The following is a 22,158-nucleotide window of genomic DNA, read 5'->3' on the forward strand; positions in this document are numbered from 1 at the left end:
GCTAAAAATACCCCTCTCTTCCCTCGTAATCTGTGGGGGTCTAGGGTCAAGTGTGGTTCATTTTTGCCTCCTAACACAGTGTGTTTTTTCGCCATCCAGTGCCCAAACTGCAGTTTCTGCTTCTCAATGGCTGCTCAGCTGGAAACTGTCGCAAACCCTCTCTTTGCCATGGGCTTTGGGTCACACACCAACCACATGACAACATTTCTCCATCAGCAAACAAGTTATCTTCACATTCAGGTCCACTGACCACTTCAAAGTTTTGTCCTTTTTTAAGGCTCTTATCTTGAGTGGGGTTTTTTTGTTGTAGTTGTTTATTTTCTGAGTGAAACAGTTTGCAAAAAGAAAAAGATAGGGAAGTAAAAAAACAAACTCTGAAGCTAAATAACTCAGTCAGAGCCAAAGCACCAATGCAATGGATTCCTATTGTTATTGAATGTAGTGCTCAGCTGGAAAATGTGCCCATCTTCACTGAGAAAGAAGCAAACCACAGTGGAAATCTCAGCTTTTTTTTCCTGGAGGATGATTTCACAAGAAGATGTGAGCTGTGAAAAGGGGAAGCGAATTTAGACACACAATGCATTTTTTTCCCCACTGAATGGGTTTCAGCCATTACGAGTTATTGTAGCATACGGAGCCCAAAGGAGTCCAGTCTATTTCCACAGCTGTAAGCGAAAACGCTTTTCCATCATCTGGAGGAAATACACTGTTATTTTTGAAAATATGTTGAATAAATAAGAATAAAAAACAACAAAATTAATAATGAGAACACAGTTTCTCATAAAAATGTCTACTTCAAGGGAATCAACATTATTTTTTCATCTTTATGCATTTTTTATTTGCTTGCAACACCATGTCAAAGAACTGAGGTGGAAGATTATGCAGAGCTTCACAAAACAAGGCACAAGCCAACGAGTCCTCTGCAAAAGAGCATCAGAATGCGCCTGCAATTACAATTGCTGAATGTTGCTTATACAATGACTGACAAGCAAGACAGGCTCCTTCTCCAAAATCCAAATTAGACGAAGCACATTAAATCTGTCCTTGTTTGTTCACGAAGTGAAAATTTACGAGCGCCCTGAAGAAGCAGTTCATCTGCAGTAGCGGCTTACTCTGGTGGCTTCAGTTCTCTGTTGAGGGTGCTTTCACACTGAATAAATAATCTACCACATTCTCCATGACCGTCTGCTGCATCTTCCTACTATGATCCGACCACATATGGACACAGTCACATTACACTGCAGGCCACAAACTTGCAGAATGCAACGAAGTGTTCCAATATCATGTCCTGCTGTTGCAGTGCTAAGGCCATTCTGGGGTTGTTGCTCAGACATTAGGTGAGCACGTGCAGCTGTGCCAGTGAAAGTCCTGCTCTGTTCTGTGTAGTAGTGACTGCATTCACAATCCACCATAGGAAACATTGCAAAGATCCTGAGTTTTGAACTTGTAGAGGGATGGATTTCTCCCTCAGTCTCAGAAGTTGAAGGATCTTGAAGTCTGCCTTGTTCAAGAGTGATAGTAGAGTAGAGCAGGAGATGAACACAAGGACTGGGGTCTTGTCTGAAGACGTGTCTTGATTAGTCCATTTCTGTGCTGATCCACAACTGTGATAAACAAGCAGGTAGGATAAGATTCTTCACTAGTGTGGTTTAAAGGTGAGCTAGTCGCCTCTGCTAGGATGTTTTCCAGGGATATGCTATGAGGAAGACATCTCAGGGGCAACCAAAAACATAACCTTTTATAAACTAATTAAGAAAAACACAGTATCCAAAGTAAAGTCATTCCCAAGCAGCACAAGCTTTCAAAAACATTGCATCTGAAAAATAACTATGAAACTTAAGGTCTTGACAAGGTTATCGGAAAATATCAATATTAGAGTTAATACTAGTTGACATAGCTTTTCCTTTATTGTTGGAGCACTAAAGTATTTGTTAAAGTAATACGTTGCAACAGTTTGCTAAAATTTTCCCCAAATTGGGCAGAACGCTCTATTTTCTCACGCATTTGGCAACACGAGTTGTAAAAACACAGCCAAATGTCCTTGAGCGGTTGCTGCTGCGGTCAGCAGTCTTGCTCTATGCTGTTTGTTGTTTGTTCTGCTAGAAGTAAATAGTTGGGAATTAAGACCGTTTCTAAACGGACGGGATCCGAATTGCAGACGGTGTCCGGATATCTTCCAGCAACATGTTTGTGTCTGCGATACCTTTGGATGAATAAAGCCTTTCTGTCTCAGAGGCTTGGATTGTTAGCTGGAGTTGAAAAACAACATGCGGTCCTGCGTCACCGAAGAGCCTGGTGATGTCAGTGTGTTAGTGACCCGAGGGGCGGGACGTGGAACTCTAAAATGCTGCAGATAATTCAGGAGACATTGACCTCTTTGCACATTAGTACAGTATCTTATTGTTCAGGGTCTATTTTAGGAAAATATAAATCTCCAGTATATTTATTAGTGATTACAGTAATCAAATTTATATATATATTTTTTCATTTAGCATTAAAAGCTTTTTAACAATTGCCGTATTGTGCAATTATACCAAGCAAAAGCATAAGAAAAGTAGGGGGAAATTTTTTTTACTAATATTATTGCTGCTGTTGAAATCCACAAATAATCCACCCTTTGGTGAGGGAGGAGTGCATGTCTTACAGGAGATATTACTGTTGTACTCAATTTTCTCCTCAAAAAGTGACACAAAAGGAAACATAGTGAAAAATAAAAGTAGACTTTTTAAAATAATTTGATTGAAAGTATTTTCAAAACTTTGTTGAACTATTTTACATTTCCGCTGTCTATAAGCTCACAGAATTGGGAAAGTTTTAATTGGAGGGCATTTATTTTTCTGTCATGACTTCATCACCTTTAAGCTGCTTGACATGTTGACTTTTTCTCGCTCCAACATGATTCACACCTCTGTCGAGCAGCTCTCTCCTGTCACACACCATCTTCTTTAAAGAGTTGCCATTGAGTTTGCTTACCCCTCTTCTCTGAGACAAGATGTCATTGACTAAACACATCAAATATTCATAGACAACTAACATCCTGATGCCATAAAGAGCTGTTTATATTCTCCAAATTAGTCTGTGCACTGCCTAAGGTCTGAACGCTCAGGACACTCTGACAGCTTGCATCAATGTGTTGTTTCTTCTTACTTTCTGAATTAATCAGCTCTGGAAAAAATTAAGGGACGACTTAAAATGATCAGTTTCTCTGATTTTACTTATTATAGGTATATGTGTCAATAATTATTCTTTTATTCTCTGAAGTACTGAAATTCCAAGCAAAAGTTTAGTATTTATTTGCAGAAAATGAGAAATGGTCAAAATAACGGAAAAGATGCAGTTCACATTCATTTAGAAACGATAACACTAATGCTTTAACTCAGGAAGAGTTCAGAAATTAATATTTGGTGGAATAACCATGAGGTTTTCAATGGGGTTCAGTGCATTAGTCTCTTATATACATATATATATATATAAAATATATATAAAATCCAGTGACAAATGAAACAGAATGTCTTACAAATTTATAATCTATGCTCCCCATGTTAAACCCTCAGTGATAATACAGTGATAATAGTTTTAAGACTATTACTAGCTATAGTTTTATCATCTATCCCTTGAGACTTTATGCATTGGGACTAACTTTCCATTGAAGAATTACAAAAATTACATACCACTCAAAAAAGTCCGATACCATAGCGTTGAGTGTTAGAAATACAATAAACTTGTTTTTTTTAAGAAACTAATTTGGTCTCAAAATCATCCAGGAAGTAGAAAAACCCAAAAGCGATTAGCATCATCAGTGGTCAGTAAGGAATATGCAGCACGAATCAAAGTAGCTTTGATGTTTACATGCAAATGACCTGAAAACCATATGAGTCATTTTAATGTGTGTTGGCATAACTTCGGCGTAGAAGCCTTGAATGCACCTGGCTTATGAAACCAGGATGTTTTATAATATATGGCTCTAACACTCTGAACTTTTTTTGTCACATAAAATGCAACCTGATGACTATTGCATTACAAATATTAATGGAAAAAAAAATCTAGATACAGTTACAGCAAGGGCTTTAAAAATAAGCATTGAAATCACTCCAAACTCCAGCAGAGAGGCAGTGAGGTAAGGAGAGATCCGGTGTGTTATGATGAGCTCCTCTGAGAGTTTTAGAAAAAACAGGAGAAAAGAGAAGAGAAGAGACTGACAAAAATATCAAAAAAGAGAGTAGATAATGACATAAATAATGTTTGAGCAAATTTGTGGATTTAAAGAAGAGCTTATGTGTGACATAAAGGCTAATTTCTTGGAACCTCTGCTGACCTAGATACAGTAAATTTACATCATGGCAACACAAAAGATCTGACATTTGAGTTAACATTGACTCTTATCTCTGTGTGTTATTACTGACTCATGATCCCCAAAGAGCCCAAAGGTTTCTTGTTTTTTGCTTTCCAAATCCAGAGGTTGACATAATGTGACAGTTTGATATGCTTCTTCCTTGAATCACATTTTCTCTTGATTGACTTGAGATGTTGCTCCTGGACAGTTAATGTCTGGCTATACTAAAGAAGAACATTTTATATAAAAAATAAATAAATACTTGAAATGCAAGGTTTTTGAAATGTTCAAACCAGTGTTGATCAATAATGTAAAAGTTTAACACGTGCATTTGCTGCTGTAAATCTCAACAAGTACAAATATCATTGTAAAATGTATTTATGCATTTTACCAAAATGTGATATTTATATAATAGATAAATGTGATATTACACAGAACCTTGTGAATTTCACCCAAGCTCTTGAAAGAGCATTTCTTCAGAGATGGAAGTTTGTGGACCTTTTTCTACAGCACTTTTTCCTTCCACTCAACCTTTTGCTATGATGCTTGGATGCAACCATCTATCTATCTATACAAAGTGTAATGTATGTGCATCTGTACAGACTAAGCTGTTGATAAGGCGCATGGTGTAAAATAACCCAGAAGAGTTATGAAGAGAGGGAGGTGCAGGTGGTAGATTGAAATAAATCACTTCAGTTTACTTCAGCATTGCATTCAGCATTATGTCTAAAACTTGGGACTTGTGTGTAATGTATGTTGCTGCTCAGGTGATTTTCAAACTGAAAGTAAAGTAGGGATTTTCAGTTCTTTGCAACTGGAACAAAAATACTGTCAAACCTGTGGAAACTTGCAGTTCATTGCGCCACACACACACACACACACACACACACACACACCCACGGACTCACACACATATTGTACAGCTGTACATCTGTGGATGAATGAGTCATCGCAGTGGCCCGCAGGCCTGGATGTAACCAGCTGGGAAAAGCTTTGAGAGTGAAGCCACAACTCACTGCTGTTTGCTGGAAATAAAGCTCACGAGGGACTCATTTTATTTCTAGTTGTCAATAATAATTACATTAATAAAGTGTCATTAAATGATTAAACTATTTTCATGATATTTTTGAAATGAAAGTTCACTACGAGTGATTCCTCCCTGTTAGAAGCCCACAGGTGAGATTTTTATTCATGCTGTTGAACGGGGATCCGGTTGTGTTGTGGGTGTTGATTTTCATATACCTGCCAGTGTAATAGTTTTCACCAGATAAATCAAATCCTAAAGCTTCATGATTTACTCCATCTGAAATTGGTAACAGCAAAGCAGCAACATTTTTAGCAGTTAAAATGATCTATTATTTTATATAATCTAATGTATAAAATAATCAGTCTATTTATACTCAGTGCATCTTGTAAAAAACAAACAAAAAAAATTCATAATTGTGCCGTTAAAACACTTGTAAAAAGAAATTTAGTTTTTACCATATTAAAAGATTTTCAAGCATGAAATATCAAAACATCTTCTAATAGTGCTTTGTCTGTGTTGAATCTACAGAGAACAACTTACAGGACATATTCACTTTAGCAGAATGAATTATTTTGTACTTGCACCTTGTCTGAGAGGAAACTTAGATTTCCAAAGTGGACATTTTCAACTCAGCTTTAGGTAAATCTATTTAGATCAGAGAAACAAAGAAGCTTATTATTCCTGTTTAGAACCACTGCATCAGTAGTTTGTTATAAATCTGTCAACATGTAACTTTTTACTGGGCTTAAAAGGTGTTTTCACATTTGGATGTCAAACTTCCCAAATTGCAAAGTGGCCTAGTTGTGCTTTCAGACCACATGGAGTTTGTATGCGCCTCCTGTGAATGCGTGGGTTCTCTCATAGTACAAAAACAGGCACTTTAGGTCAACTGGATTCTCAAAATTGCCCTAATGACCACTGGAGATGGGCACCATTGACAATACATTTGTCATTGTGTGGATGGAAGTGAAACTTTTTCCATTTATAGGTCCAAAAAAATCAACTTGACCACTTCCAAAGTCCAAATTTTGAGTTGAGAAGTCAGGATCTCACCAAACTTGATGTCAAAAATCCTTATGAAATGTCATGTTGGGACATTTTTTCACCCCAGATGCCCTTCCTGAAGCAAACCCTCCCTGATTACTGCCGGGAAGGAAATGATCTGAACTTATACAGCTCAAAGCGCTTTACACAAGAGCCACATTCACCGATATGCAGATAACTTGGGGCTAAGGTCCTTGCCCATCAACATGTGACTGAAAAAAGCTGGAATCAAACCAATAACCTTCTTTGGTAATTATATGCACCCCAATGAACCAGCTGAACACATTAATAAGGTGCAAAAGACTACCACGAACCCAATGGTTAATGACGAAAGGAAATGGCATGATCCTCGTTCTTAAAGGTAGCAAGGTCCTAAATTAGTCATCGAATCATTTGCATAACTCCTGTAATTTTTCATTTGTTTTGAGATTTATTAATTTTTACCTGTTTGTTTTGTTTAGTGCAAAATGTTGAGCTTGAGATGGTGTCAAAGATTAACAGCACATACCCATACATATTTCTATTTTAAAAAGCAACAGTTTTGTTTTTTGATTAAACTCAATACTATGCATCCAAACTGTGAAATATTTAATTTGGACAGCAGTTGAGTATTTTTTATTTGCTTCACACACTTATCTAAATTAATAAATCATGAATATATCTGTCCTTAACAGAGAGAACATAACTCCATCAGATCGAGTTGAGTTGTTGCAGGAAATTTCTGCCAGCTGGATAAATTCAATATTGGTTCAGTGTCTTTAGGGTATTTGTAGCATGAAGAATGCCAGCCTTGTATTCTCTGTTACTGTAGTGATTCAATTAGCATACTTTGTAAAAGACTTGCTCGAAGCTTCTCTTGGGAATCTACAGTATCCCCGAGCTATAATTTTTGTACAAATGAGGATCTGTTTTGATAAAAGTGAAAAGACAGAAGAAGCATGTGAGTTTATTCTGCTGCACAGTCTTTTTTCCCCTACCTTCTGGTTTAACTTGGTTTCCTCATCTGACAGCTTTCACTCAGACATGAGCCCAAAGTTTAACTGAGCCCTTGCTGGGGCTGTTCATGCAGGAGAATAGCCGCTCCTCAGACATTGCAACCCAACCCCGCGGTTCTGCTTTGCATCCTTATAATAAACGGCACGGCCTTTTGGAGCAGCAACTTTTCCTTCATAAGTGATGGATGTTCTTCCTCTTTTAAGCCAAACAGCCTGACTAAATACGGTTTCAGATATTCGGTGTATCTACGTCTGGGGTCAGAAATGTTCCACGACTCTACCACCTTATAAGACGTACCTCCCTAATGTGTGATAAAATCCAGGCTGATGGCAGAGTGACAGAGCAGTGCAGCAGAGCTCAGGGGATTACTGAGCATAAACACTTGCTGCCAGCATCCATAGGAGAGCAACATACAACAGATGTTCGTGGGAATAGAGTAGCAAATGGATGCTTTTGTATCTCGACTACTTATCCCATAAATAGCTCAGGGACCATGAGAAATTGGTATTTTTTTAGCTAGATACTGATTAAATATCATGCATCTCAAATCACTTCCAATAAGGTGTTTTTTTTTTTATCTTTTGTGTCTTTCTTATTATCTACACATGTTGTGCATTTTGTCCCTTTGTCTCCTTTCAGCTTTATAGTTAGCTTAGATTTTTTTTTCCAATCCTGCTTGTCGAATATAAAGTACTCGCATGGTGTAGTTTGAGCTGCTTTCTTGCATTAAGGATGATGCCAAATTTATGACCAAATGTTTATTGATCATAATCAGGACACAAAGTACTTTGCAGATTTGCTTTGTGACTCTGGCAGGTTTGTTTTTACATTTCCTTCTCAACAAAAGCTATTTTTGTATCCCAGTTGGGATATCTACATCAAACTTGCATGGTTAATTTTTAAAGTTTGGCACTTGTTTATTCCTCTTGCCCCTAAATAAGTAGATTTCCCACTGGGCTTAATTAGGCAGTTTTATCTTATCAGCGAAGTTATATACAGCATTCCTTTACACAGTTGAGCAACAAAACAAATATTTATTTTCACAGCTAATTTTGTCTTTTGCATCAGAATATAAAATGTTCACTGAGTTAAGTTTATCAATCTTTCAAATAAAGTCTGTTACCACAACACCGATATTCTCGCTGTTCCATTTTGGCAGAGATAATGCTTTCAGTAAATGCCGCCGTCAAGATGTTTTGTATTCACAGACGGCACAAAGTTTGACTCGTCCCTCTGACTTCCCGGTGTTGACAGGTGACATTGCAGAGCTGGCTTTCTGCTCGCTCGTTTGTTTATGCCAAATCTAAATTCAACTGGTGCAAGTGTCACTGAGTGAGTTATTACTGCGATAAGTCCAATTTATTCCCATGAGACAAATATGAAATGGTAGATTAATTTTGCAGCATAAGGTGCAATTTCTTTTTGGCTGACATAGCTCGCTGGCTGGCATAGAAGCTGGATTCATTCATTCAGCGACTTTTGAGTTGCTGGAAACTGAATTTAATCAAGCAGTATTGTGTATCTCTCTTCCCTGAATATGCCATTTGAGAGCATTTATTCATAACCTGTCAATGTTCTTTAATTCAAAGAAAGAAAATCAAACAGTCTTCAGAGTTACACTTTACCTTAAGTGGTGTATAGTAAGTCTGAATTTAAAACTCGGCAGAAAAACCACTTACATAAATATTATAGGTTTAGTACTATAAATGTCAAGATTCAAGTCTAAATCAAAGCTATTAATACCCTTGGAAGAATTTAATTTAAAATAAGTTTAATTAAACAAAAAAGTTTCATTTCTTTGGACAGGAGATAAGAAAACTATAATCATTCTGTTTCTATTTACATTTTATATTTAAGAATGGCATACCAGAAATGACTTACAGCCCTCAAGAATCAGTGGAAACATTTTTATCAGCATTACAGAAACCAAACCCTTCCTGTAATTGCTGACAAGCATTTTTTTTCCAACTAGGATTTTGCATGTTTCCACTGGAATTATGGGGATTTATCTATGCTGATGAGCTCCAAGTCTTCTGTGATTGGAAGAAAAAAAAAAACAATAGAAAGACAAAATTATTTGTTTAGTTTGACTATTTTCTTGATTCCAACAAATTCATTGTGCACCCTCCCTCAGACTTGTGACTTTGTAAACTATGGTATGCAGATTTAAACGGGAGTTTGAAAACAAGGTTAATTTCTTCTTTAAACTGTCAAGTAATTCTGAAAAAAAGAAATCCTTTGGGTGCGATTGCAACTCATTCTGCAACAAAGTAGAAAAATATTCTGCTGTCAAACAACACTCACTGTTAATAAACAAGATTATGCATTTTATTAGTCATCCCCAGATAAACCATGGGCTCAAATGAGATCGCCATGACCGATTATGTAAACCGTTTGGTTACGGTATTAAAACTTCTGTCAGCGTTTGGGTTCAGCCAAATCATTTGCAAAAACACAGGAAACCATGAAGGACGATGAACTTGGCACCCAATGATTGAAGGTTTCCAACAGGGGCTGTTGTTTGCAAAAAAAAATTTGGTCCAAGTGTAAGAATGAAAGCAGCAACAAAGCCCTTCCTACACAAAGTCCCACACAGAAAAGCCTCACCCTCACTCACACGCGCAACACATGGAGAACTCAAGTGCTAACATGTCCGTCATTGTTTTCCACCTACTTTCATCAGATGCGACCTCTGAATGGGAAACGTTTGTCACTAAACTCGCGCAATCAGGGGTTACGGTTGCTGTGCGTGTATCATCAAAGATGTGTCACAACACGAACTGTGCTCCCACATTGTAACAGGGTCAGTGACAAACTGAGATGTTCAGAGCTTTAGCTCAGCAGCCGTAATCAGAGCTCCGCTTTTTTCAAATTGCTTTCGAGCGCAACAATACCTCCTCCTCTCACCGATTCCCTCATGCTGTACTGCACAATAGAGTCCTGTCATTCTGTTATGTCATTCTTTTGTAAATGTGGGACATTTTAAAGAATGGATTAGCAGCTCGCGGGGAGGACAAAATGTAAAATGTGGAGTTTGTTTAAATGTCTGTGTGAGGGGTGGAGGCCGAGCCAAACCTTGACACGTTTTCCAAACACAGATGTCAGAGAGCGAGCGGGCGGCATTGTATCCTCTAACACATCCAACAAGTCTAAAGCAAGTTTACAGATGGATCAAGCCTGGCTATGAACATCTGAAGCATAGTGACTTGTAGTGCAAAGTATTATTTTAAAAACTGCCTAGAAACGGTGTGTGACCATTCAAATATCTGGATTCTGTCAGTCACAGGCTGGAGGTTTTAAAAAAAAATGTTATTCTCTCAATGAAACATTTACTTTCTTTTGTTTAATATAGCTCCACAGTATTGTTTTAAAATTTGTCTTCTTGTGTTACCTTTTTTTTTTTTTTTTTTAGCCGTACCTTTAGAGATGAGGTGAAAACATTTTTAACATTACATCACAACTATTTTAGATAGAAGCTTGGGGGGAAAAATATTTAAATAGCAAGACCTTAGTTTTTTAAGACACAAGGTGACAATAACCAAAGCCTTAAAGTATAAGATAATGGCTCAGAGAGATTCACGTCACAAGAACAGTGTCTTTTGTGCAACTGTTTGAATTTTTCTTTTAAGTCCCACCTACTTGGGCAAGACAAATATGCATAATTAATAGTTCTCAGAGGAGATTTTGGTGTGAAATAATTGAAAGATTAGTACAAACATAAATCATGCTAAAGGATTTGTTGTTGTTTGTTTTTTATTCCATTTTTAAAAAGTCTAAGTGCTGTTACCGGTTTTAAAAAATGTTGGCATAGTTGTACTTTGAAAACATGTGTGCTGCCACTCTATTGCATGTCTCCAGCATCACTTTTCTGTAAATTTCACAGTGTAATATTCACAAACGGGTCACAGGAAAAGCCACATAAGCTCTTCGTCTCTCACACACCATTTATACCACACATATGCTCAGCTGCTGCAGCAGTAATATCATTACATAATCTCAGGCTACGCAGTGAAAATGCGCTGTCTGTGTTAATATTGATGCACCTTGCTCTGCAAACTCAAAGTTCTATTACCATCTGGCCAGTTGAGATTTTCCATCAATGCTTCTTTATTTCCTTGAATCTGTAAACTAACACATTTTCCCATTTATTACTAAATGTGGAAAGACATTAAACAGTGTACCAGCAGATTTATTTAGTATTTATTTAGCTGGTGTCTAAACGTTTAAGAGCTACAGGTGTAGTACGATTTGGCTTTCTGTTTTGCTGCATCTATTGTCATTTCTTTTTGTCCATGTTGTGTCTCGTTAACCCAATCCTGCAACTGATGTTGTTTTGCTACATTGTTTCCTCATCATTTAGTGATACAGAATTATTCAAATAGTTTAGTTTGTTTTAATGTGACCTGAGTTTGTATTTCTCCGATTTTTCACCCTATTATCAGATATATGGGCCTTTTTGTTGTGTATTATTTTATTTTATTTTTTCTTGTATAAAATAAAGTTGGAAAATACAACAACTGTTGTTTCAGGTTGTCAAACAACGATACTGTGGATAAACAGCTAAAAACAGCTAAATAGTTGGTTTGGTTCCTAATAACATGCTAAGTTTTCATGTGATTTTAATATGTTTTATGCAAACACTGACATGCACAGCCTACTTTTATTTTAATTTTTTTATCAGTCTTTGATTATGTGAAGACAAACCACGCTCCATGTCTACCTTCTAGTGACTGCACAGCAGTCCATAAAGGCATACTTCTTAATTTATTTTTAGACATTTCAATGCGACAGGTTGCTCTCCGGGTGCACTCAGCTGCAGCATTTTAGTCTTGTGCTGCAGTTTAATGAATATTTGATAGTACGTGGTTCAGTGAAGCAGGGCAGGAAAGCTACTTGTCAGGACGCATTTGTTGACTCACAGTGATCTAAACTGTAACTTTGCCATTAATGACCTTCTGGAGATGTCGCATCTATCGTTCCCCTGCGAAAGACTTTGACACTCCAGTCAGCACTACGCCTGCTCACTCAATATGCAGTTGTCGGTGTTGGATGTGTTGGATTTTTTTAGGCATATATGCAAAATCCCTACACTTCCTGTTGAAGAAAGGTAGAAAGTTAACAGAATTTCAAATGTGCCTCCAGATGAGCAATGCTTGTGTAATCACGGTAAAGGTTGAATGGGCAGAAGTGACACTAGAGGAGCAAGTTTATTGTATGATCTGTTGCTGCTGGCCTAAAAAAAAACTAGGTAGTCAGAGTTTGTTGTTTCCCTCTTTGTGTTGGTAGAGGCAAACAATGCTGTCTTGACTCAAATCGTCAAGAGAACATTTTCTGGCCCTGCCAAAAAATGTGCGACTGTCTTAATAAAGACTTTTCCCAGTTCAGAGGGCCAAAGTGTGCTTGAGTGAGAAAATTAACACAATTCTACACTTTAACATGTACATTGAACATTGAAGGGGCAAAAAATATTTTTAGTATAAAATTAGGCTCCAAGATATCTAGATTTCAGCCCGAAGTCCTTTAAGTTGAATTTTGTTGTGCACTGATGCGACACAAAAACATCTGATTTGATGTGGAATGTCAAACAATCACAACATTCATAGCTGCTCAGTTTTCAGCCAGCCATAAAAGATTGCCTCAACTGCTGCAACCAAGTTGTAAGCACATGTTTCAGCATGATGCCTTGTTCATTCTGAACTCTGCTTCACCCTCCTATGCATTTCACCATCTGCTTCCCTGAGGTATGAGGCCTACCGGGCTTCGCCCTGGGTAATAACTTCATGTGAGTTGCGCTGCAGTTTTTAGGATAATCGGCACTATTTCCTTTTACGGTATTTTAAAATTATTTTCCGCTATTTCAGAGTGTGAACCAAAGCCCTGGAAGATGAAAAGTGCAGGACGTCTCTGCATCGAGTCTTGTACCTTGTTTTGAAAAGTGGATGATAGATTGAAGATCACAGGCACATCTCCAGGCTGGGTGGTTGTTGTTTTTTCAAAGAGGTTTGTTTTTAGTCCTTGCTTCTCCCCTCTGCACAACATTCAACCATGCATACTCTCCTTTTGTAATGTTATTTGCTAGACAGCACAATGAAAGGCAAGTACTCTCCAACAAACAACAGTAATTGTTAGTGGCCATTGTATTAAGCCATTCAACATCCACTTGAGCACAGAGCGATTTAAAAAAAACAAACGCTTTTTTAGACAGTTGGGGCACATGCGTCATCCAAGCCTGATTTTAAGAGTATTTTCCCCACAAATATAAATAAATTTGCACACAAGTGTAATTTAGACAAGGAATGGGGTATGGTTTTTGTTTAGCAGACAAAAGCTGAGGATAAGATGATTTGGTAACATGTTTTTGGCTGAAATAGCCTCGGGAAACACACCCAAACGACTCCAAGAGGTCAGCCCTGCCTCTGCCTTCACAGCCCCTCAGCTGTCCTCCAACCTGAAATCAAGATGTGCAGAAGTAACAGAAAAAGCTCGGGGATATTTGCTGTAACCTAGAGTTAGTGATGCTAAACAACATGTTTCCTGATGGACCTGGAAATATCTTCGGGTGCTGTGTGGCGGACCATAGCAGCAGCAGCTCTACCATGCTATTAAAACAGCCAGACTTACAAGCCTTATTAGCCTCACACCTTGGCGCTCATTAGTCCTACCTCAGCTCTCACTACATGTGCCATGTGGCCCTAATTATCCTGCAGTGAAGACACCCAAACACGTCCAATCTTCTAGATAACAGTCACAGTTTGTCTTTAAAAAATCTTTGCAACTTTAGCAATATTGTCTATTACAAGCAACGCTGCTTTTACCTTCAGCTTCACATATGAGCCAGTATGAGATCTTTACATTATGATTTTTACTTTTTTTTTATATTGGTAGCACTGTATTCAAATGAGCATTATAAACACATTCATATCTTATTGCTTTTGTTTTAAAGAAAAGCAACAATTAGTCATTTTGCTGTTAAAATAATATGACTAATTAAAGTTGTAATATTATTAGCTTGTGTTATCCTTTTGATTTTGATATTTAAACTATGGAATAATATTTAGCGGTGTGTGACTGGATGCTTCATACAGCCAGAGGAAACTGCAGTCTCTCCAGCATGTTTTCAGAAATCATCTCCCTGAAAGAATATTAAACCGAGAAATGGCCCGACAGAAGATTTCCGTGGTTTTCGAAGCATAACTTATTAAAACCTCAGTGTATCATGAAACAGGCCCAAGCATAATCAGCAGTGGTGGAAGTGATGCAGACATAAAGCAAATCAAAGCCTTAAATGATCAGGTTTGTAGTAAAATCCCTGTAGAGATTTTCTCCAAGGAGAGATACCGTAAATTTTAAATAATATTCTATATCACGGTCATTACTCCTGCTCAACTTTTTAAAAAGCTGCCTGTGAACATAGTAATGTGGTCAGAGGCCAGGATGGAACAGCTTCTTTTTTTTTCTCTCCCCCACACTTTGCCAAAACCCGATCTCTCTGTTTCCCTTCCTTTCGTAATCTCTCCTGTGGGGATCGCTTTCGTTAATCATTGTGTGTCTTTAGTACTAAGTTGCACAACGTGGTGCAAGACGGGTAGCTGGGGAAAATTTATCTCTGAATCTGTTACCTTCTGGGGGAGAGGGTGTGTTTTGGTGTGTGTGGGCGTGTGTGTGTGCGTGGGCGTGCGTATGTGTGTGAAGATGGAAAGTCAGAAAGCATTCTATGTAGTTATTCAACGAGGAACGGGATGATCTCTGATTCTTCTGTGGCTGAAGTGATTAATCGGAATAATTGTTGAATCTGTTATTGAAATAATCATCGACTAATTCAGTAGTTTGATCGTTAATCAGAGTAGACGGACTCAAAAGAAAGGACATTTAATGAAAGAACAACATGCAGTAATTAAGCCAAAACTGTACAAAAATAAATACATTTTATTTATTTATTTGGTAAAAGCTAAATCTCCTAGAAGCACCTTTTGCTATCCAATTTTGAATTGGTTAATACATAAGTAATGAACAGATTATCATTACACTGTATTGATGCTAAGTTAAGGAGAAAGAGTTGAGCTTTTCACATTTTGGTGTTTACAGTATTTTTACCTTCTGATGCAACCTTTGCTTCAAATTATAAAATGCAATAAAATGTTTATTTTCTTATTTCAAAAATGAATTTAATTATCTGTTTGTTTGCATCTTTTAATGTATTTGTAACATTACATGAAAAACAGTTAAGTGGTAGAATGAAAAATCTGCAGAATGTGCCACTTTTTTTTATCCAATTGATCAATTAATTGTCAGAAAAGATAAAATAATTGATTTTTAAAATAATTGTGACAGCCCATGCAATGGGATACAATGGGTTGCAGGATGAAACCCAAATGACATCTGGCTAATCTCTGGTAAAACGTAATGTTTCACAACGTATAGAGCTTTCAGATGCAGTCGCTCAGACCACAGTGTGTGGCTCATAATAAGTTGTTTTCATAATATTGGCTTTTGCTCAACCTCAAATTGTTGCAGAAACATTTTATAAACAAAGGTTGCTGACCACATTATATCTGATTGCGTGAAAATGTGCAAGAGTCTACGTTCTTATATCTACAGTACCAATCCTGTCCTGATGTCAAGCCAGACAACAGTAGCTTTAAGAAAATACTACAATCCTTCTGTGCTGCTGCTAATGCATCCAGCGGTTATTACACTGCACAGCCCATTTAGAAAGTTGGTTTCTTTGGTTTAGATTTAATTGTATTTGACTTCCAGCTAGTGCAGCAAAAGGTGGCTAGAACATTCCAGCTGCAGTTTGAGGCAATATTTCAGAGCATTGTTGACAGCTTAGAACGCAGAGTGACAGTGTTGAATATGGGCTTTCTGGACTCCATGCATCACAATTTGTCCATCTGTCATGACACACTGCTCTTATCTGTTGAAAACATACCTGCCAGTAAGCTAAACACATCAGCATGACCCCGTCCTCTAATGTGCCACAGAACTGGAACAGAATGGAATTTGAAACGTTTTAGCCAAAAATGTTTCTATGGTCAAGGTGTTTTTTGCAGAAACGTTTCAGATTTCGTTCCGTTCTCCGGCTTCGCTCGAGTCCGTTGGGAGCTGGAGGTGATCGATGGCCAGGTGAGTGACCTCTGGCACACACTGAGAAACGCTCAACCAAACACTGATCGGTTTTAACGAGAAAGTGCAGCCAACTGCGAGTCACTGAGTGAGTGCAGCTCCTCTCTGCTGTGACCGTCTCTCTCTGATAGAAGTAGCAGCAGTTCCTGGAGGCTTTTGACCTTGTACTTAATGTCCTGAACAACTTGGTGCTTTATTCAGTTGCCAGGCTTTGCTTTTTTAAACAAAGACTGAATTAGGACTTATCATGCTCTCAGTGGATGCCCTTTCTTCTCCAGATTAGCCTGTTTAGATAAACATAGATTTCAGTTATGTGTTTTTTTTTATTTGCCTGCCTTCTAAATCTGGGAAAATTGCACTGGTGTAGACACGACCCAACCTTTTCCTGTTTTGGTCATCTTGTTATGTAGGGCTAATATGAGTGAAGTTAATGTGTTTTCAATGAGCTTTGATGGATTGTGTGTCTCTGTGTCCCTCAGGCTGTGTGGCGCGTGTAGATAAGCCTCTTATGAGGTGAAAATCCCTCCCCATCCTGCAGTATCCCCTCCCAGCACCACCAGCAGCTGTCTAGTGAATAAGGGATGTCACGGCTGTTCCTCTTTTTGGCAGTCCTCATTGTCTCGTGCAGCATCCAGGTAGGTCACAGAAGTAGCTCTTTGGCATAAACCAGAGCTTCTCAAACGTTTTCAGGCTGAGGACCACTTAACCCATTTAACAAACACTCACGGACCACCTAGCTTAAAATTTACCCGCAATGACACATCTAAATATGTACAACCATACATGCAAATATTAGCCTCTTAAAGTACTTATTGTCGTTTTCTTTGCTCATACATGCTGGATTTGGTAAATGTGAAGGGCTATGACAAAGCCACAAATTGTTTCAGAATTACAGGTTCTGTAATCCAATGATGCCAAACACATGGAAATAAAACAAAATAAGTTGTTTTTTATTTCCAAGTGTTGTGTGCATTAATAACATTTAGGGCTATTTGTAATTTAAAAGCACAATTAAATAAGAAACAGACTTGGGTTGCTTTGCCAGAAACAAAAATCCTACTCTACACCATTAATTGTAAAATTATCCACCAATTTCTATTCTACAGGACAATGTATAAAGAGGATAGAGATCAAATAATATTGTAATTTACATTTAAACAAAAATAGATTCCCTACTTTTCTCTGAAAGCACTGTAAGGTTTTTAAGCACTTCTCCAATGACCTTTCATCTTTAGCAACAAGCTTCAAATCTTTAACGTTGGAAAGCCTCTGTGCCATCATCCTTATCTTTAGCTCCTTCTATATTTTCTTTATTGGACTCTGAGATAATCCAGAGTGTGAAACTGTTTGTATTTTAATAGGATTTTGTACTGTGGCCATTCTTTAATCGTCTTCATAAGATTTACAAAACAACTACAACAAAAATCAGTGTCTTCAGTCAGAGGCTTCTTTTGAATCACTGTAATACAGACTGCTACAGGAGATCTTTCCTGCTCACAGCGATAAGTATCTACAAGAACTTTGAAGATTTAAATAAGTTACAATAACATTCAGTTTCCCTTTGGGATTGATGAAGTATTTTTTGCGCCCGATGCCTTTTCACATACTAAACAAATCTTTTACACAAGTATAACATGTAAAAAACAATAACAGAACACTCAAGCTCTTACTTTTGACATTGTGCCACATGGATCTATAATCATATGTTGCTAAAATGACACAAGACTGAATCAAAGCTAAATGTTTTTTTTTCCTTTCTAGCAGCAGAAATGGAATTATTTGTAAAAAAAAACAAAACTTTAGGAGGAACATGACATTACAAAAAGTAATTGTTTACATATTGTACATAAACTTTATCTACAGTCAAATTCATATATTATAATTTACTAACATGTTTTTGTTGGAACTATGTTTTTTAACAGTTTAATTGAACTGTTTACTTGGTCTGATCACAGCATCCACAGGTAGCAGATCTTTAGGACATCACTGCACCTTTTTATTGAATTTTCTCCTGTGTGTGTCTAATCAGATGTCTCCTGCTGCTACCCTGGATAAACTGAAGGATGACTGGAAACGGTATAGGACAGAATGTGAATACAACAACAGTCAATACCCGCCCAGCAGTGGTGAGCTTTAGATATTGGGTCTATTTTTCTTTTTTTTAAATTTTCATTCCTGGCTTGTTGTTACTGCAGAACTTTCAGAGAAAAAAAATGTAGTAAAGTCAGTTTTTGCCTTGTGTCACAAACAATTAAGAGTAGGTCTGCACCAGTTCCACCTTTGGAAGTTAAAGATGACATGAATCACATAATGTCGAATCAAGAAATTTGTGAAATACCAGGTGTGGATGAGTTATGATCTCTAAACACATGGAAACAGAGAATATACACAACATTTACCTCTCCACTTAATCACCATTATGTTTATTTTGTTATTTTTGACTTGTGTTTTGTTTCATTTGAGTCAAATACTATCAGTTTGACCAAAGTTGTGTGATCTAGTGATTCAGTTAAGATTCAAAAAGACTTGAAACTTACCTTTCGTGCAACTGAGCAAAAAAAAAGATGGTAGGATTTAAGAACAGCCAGTGTAATTTCTGTCAAACTACATGTGAGCTCTGGATTAGAAGTAAGAAGAAGAAGAAGAAGTAGTAAGAAAGTCTTCAACAATTAGGTAAATTTAGCTCTTCAGGTGCATTACTCCCCGTTAGAAAGTTCTGCCTCATCTTTTAAAACAAGCTGCTTCCCACACTTTATACAAAATTGTACCTCTCAGCTCTCCAACACGGCAGCTATCACATAACATCCCTGCTGTTCCATTAGTGAGAGAGCAGCTAAGCAGCTATAGAGAACATAGGATACATTACTTTGTCCCCCAGAGCTTCCAGCGGTCTATAGTCTCACAATCATGACTGATGTCCACTGATGAGAGACATAATGACACATGGAAAGGGTGATTTTAAGAAGAAAGACCACAATGTTCCAGATAATAACTTCCAGCAGACATTACTTCAAAGACCGTTTTGAAACTTAAAGAGTCAAAAACGAGCATCTAAGGGCGGTATTAATGTTGTTTTTACCCTCAGGTCTTGTGTGCAACAGGACGTTTGACGACTATGCCTGCTGGCCTGACGGATTCCCCAACACCACCGTCAGTGTGGAGTGCCCGTGGTATTTGCCATGGTACCATAAAGGTCAGAGTTTTAAATATGTTGTCTGAAAGAAACTGATAATATCTATTAGAAACAGACAGCTGTCTGTGATGATGAGATTTTTTGTTTACAGTCCGTGTTTGTGTGTGTGTTTTTGCACATAGTTCAACATGGCATGGTATATCAGGACTGTGATGCCAACGGCCAGTGGGTGACTAAGTACAATACCACTGAGTGTGAAATCCATAGTACAAACCAGGTGAGGAAAATATGTAAATATAATTATTTTAAGAGGTACAAGGATAACACAAATATTATATAAGCAGAATGACAATTTTACTGACACATTAAATTATTTTTAATGCATTAATTGTTCAGTGAAAGGTGGCTTAAATACTAAAAACTTTTAAATATCAGGGGATTGCAAAGATTAAATGAAAAATATATTGAAAATAGTACTTACAAAATACCAAAATAAGAAAGTAAGTTATTGCAACACTGTGCTAAACTCTTGACGTGTTTCTTTATTCATTGTTTTGCAGATTTATTATAGATGTATCTGGATTATGTACACAGTGGGTTATTCCTTGTCCTTGGTGGCGCTAGTACTGGCTCTTGGTATTCTGATATTTTTCAGGTACTATTTATCATCAGAAGAAATTTCTTGTCATTTTTCCTTTACAATGAAGATTAATCACTAAAAAGAGAATCAGTCAACTTTAAACCAGCTGACTGATTTTTTTTGAAGCACAACATTGTCATCAGTATCTTACCTGACATGGACAGTAATATTACATGACTGTTTATTTGGGGGAAAAAACCAACAAATAGTTTGATAGCAGTTTCCTGCAGGTAAGATACTGACTGCTGACACAAATTCCAGGAAAGAACCACAGTTTAACAAAAACCAAACTATTTCTCTAAGTTGAAACAAGTATTTTTGAGAAATCCAAAGCAGGTCAGCCTTAAGCCCGTCTTGTTTGTTTGGTTTTTGTCAGAAAACTTCACTGCATGAGGAACAACATCCACATGAACCTGTTTGCTTCCTTCATCCTGCGAGCCCTTTCGGTCCTAATCAAAGATGCTCTGCTGGAGGCCAACTTCACATCGCAAAAGATCAGCGGAGACAGGGACCAGGGGTTCCCCAGTGAATCAATACCCCCAGTGGAGCTGCTGGTAAGGATGGAAGAGTACTGTGAAGAAAACTGTTCCATAGTTCAAAGTTCAGGATTCATAAAAACACAGACAATCTTTTCAGGAGGTTAATTATGTGATTTTCTGAATTATTTCTCCCATATTTGCTTTTGTATCTCTTTATAACTTCAATTCTGTGCAATGAACTTATTCTCTGTCTACCTTAGTAAGATATTTAATCATCTGACAATGAAGATTTTTACTGAAATGAAAAACAGGTGGGGCTAATTACTAGATGGAGAACAGCTGAGAAGGAGCAGAAACCCAGAAAACAAAAATCACATAAAAGGTGGGAAACTGAGAAATAGGTGAAGTAGCAAAAACAGAAAGGAAATGGGACGCAGTGCACAAAAAAAGAACCAGACGGCCAAATTAAAACATGAACTGAGATCTACAAAGAAACATTACATACAGTAAAATACGTAACAATATATACAGGATCAAAAATCCACAGAGAAATATGTAAAAGGAGTCCAAAGAAAGTAATCAATAATAAGTCAGATTGCAGCAAAATAAAACTTTTTTGCTGATATTACAAGAATATATGATGTTAGGTGATGCAAAACAAACCTTTGTTGCAGCGGCAGCCTTAAAGTTCTATTGGTTTGGTTGGTGGTTCTCACTTGGAGGAAGCTTTAATCTGAGATTCTGCCTGACAATCAAAACAAATGCTCTCATTTGAAATGGACATCTGCGGGGGGAACGTAAACATTCCTGACCTCATTCAGCCAAAAGTGAGTCAGTTGCCACGGTTCCTCTGCTGAAGATGTGCAACTTCGTCACAAATGTCTTGTCAGGTCATGTCAAAACTCAATAGCTTTAAGATAGTAATACAAGCTCATTATTTACAAAAGAAAGACTATACTTTCCACTGTGTGCTGAGCTGTGTGACACAGCTGGCTGTTAAAGCCGCTGCTTTTGTGGAATCCGATCGCCTCTGGCACAACGCCTGAATCCCGCTGCCAGAAGGAGATCCCATCTGCAGCGGCTCTGATCTGACCACGTTCAGCTGAAAATGCATGTGTAGTTTTGTGAAACTTCCCTCTGCTCTCTTGCAGACCACAGTTAGCTGTCGCACTGCCGTGGTGATGATGCAGTACAGCATCATGGCCAACAGTTACTGGCTGCTGGTGGAAGGCATCTACCTCCACAACCTGCTGGTCATTACCGTGTTCACGGAGAGGAACTACTTCAAAATCTACCTGTGCATTGGTTGGGGTGAGCTGGCCTATTCTGGATACGAGGATGTGTGTCTGCAAGTTCAGCATATAATCTGTTTTTTGTTTG

The 22,158-nt window shown here is 37.7% G+C and overlaps 1 protein-coding gene across 1 annotated transcript in view; it reads left to right on the plus strand.

The window, feature by feature from the left end:
* The window catches only part of gcgra (glucagon receptor a), a 39,247-nt gene that overhangs the window by 9,139 nt on the left and 7,950 nt on the right, over positions 1-22,158 (plus strand). The window contains exons 2-8 of the mRNA XM_028042941.1: positions 17,006-17,161; positions 18,556-18,652; positions 19,612-19,719; positions 19,842-19,936; positions 20,220-20,314; positions 20,676-20,853; positions 21,930-22,089. Of these exons, the coding sequence (XP_027898742.1) occupies positions 17,108-17,161; positions 18,556-18,652; positions 19,612-19,719; positions 19,842-19,936; positions 20,220-20,314; positions 20,676-20,853; positions 21,930-22,089 (787 nt within the window). The 5' untranslated portion in view covers positions 17,006-17,107. The remainder of the gene's footprint in view (positions 1-17,005; positions 17,162-18,555; positions 18,653-19,611; positions 19,720-19,841; positions 19,937-20,219; positions 20,315-20,675; positions 20,854-21,929; positions 22,090-22,158) is intronic.

Source organism: Xiphophorus couchianus, chromosome 16 (genome assembly GCF_001444195.1).
Source record: "Xiphophorus couchianus chromosome 16, X_couchianus-1.0, whole genome shotgun sequence".
In the NCBI taxonomy this organism is placed as follows: Eukaryota; Metazoa; Chordata; class Actinopteri; order Cyprinodontiformes; family Poeciliidae; genus Xiphophorus; species Xiphophorus couchianus.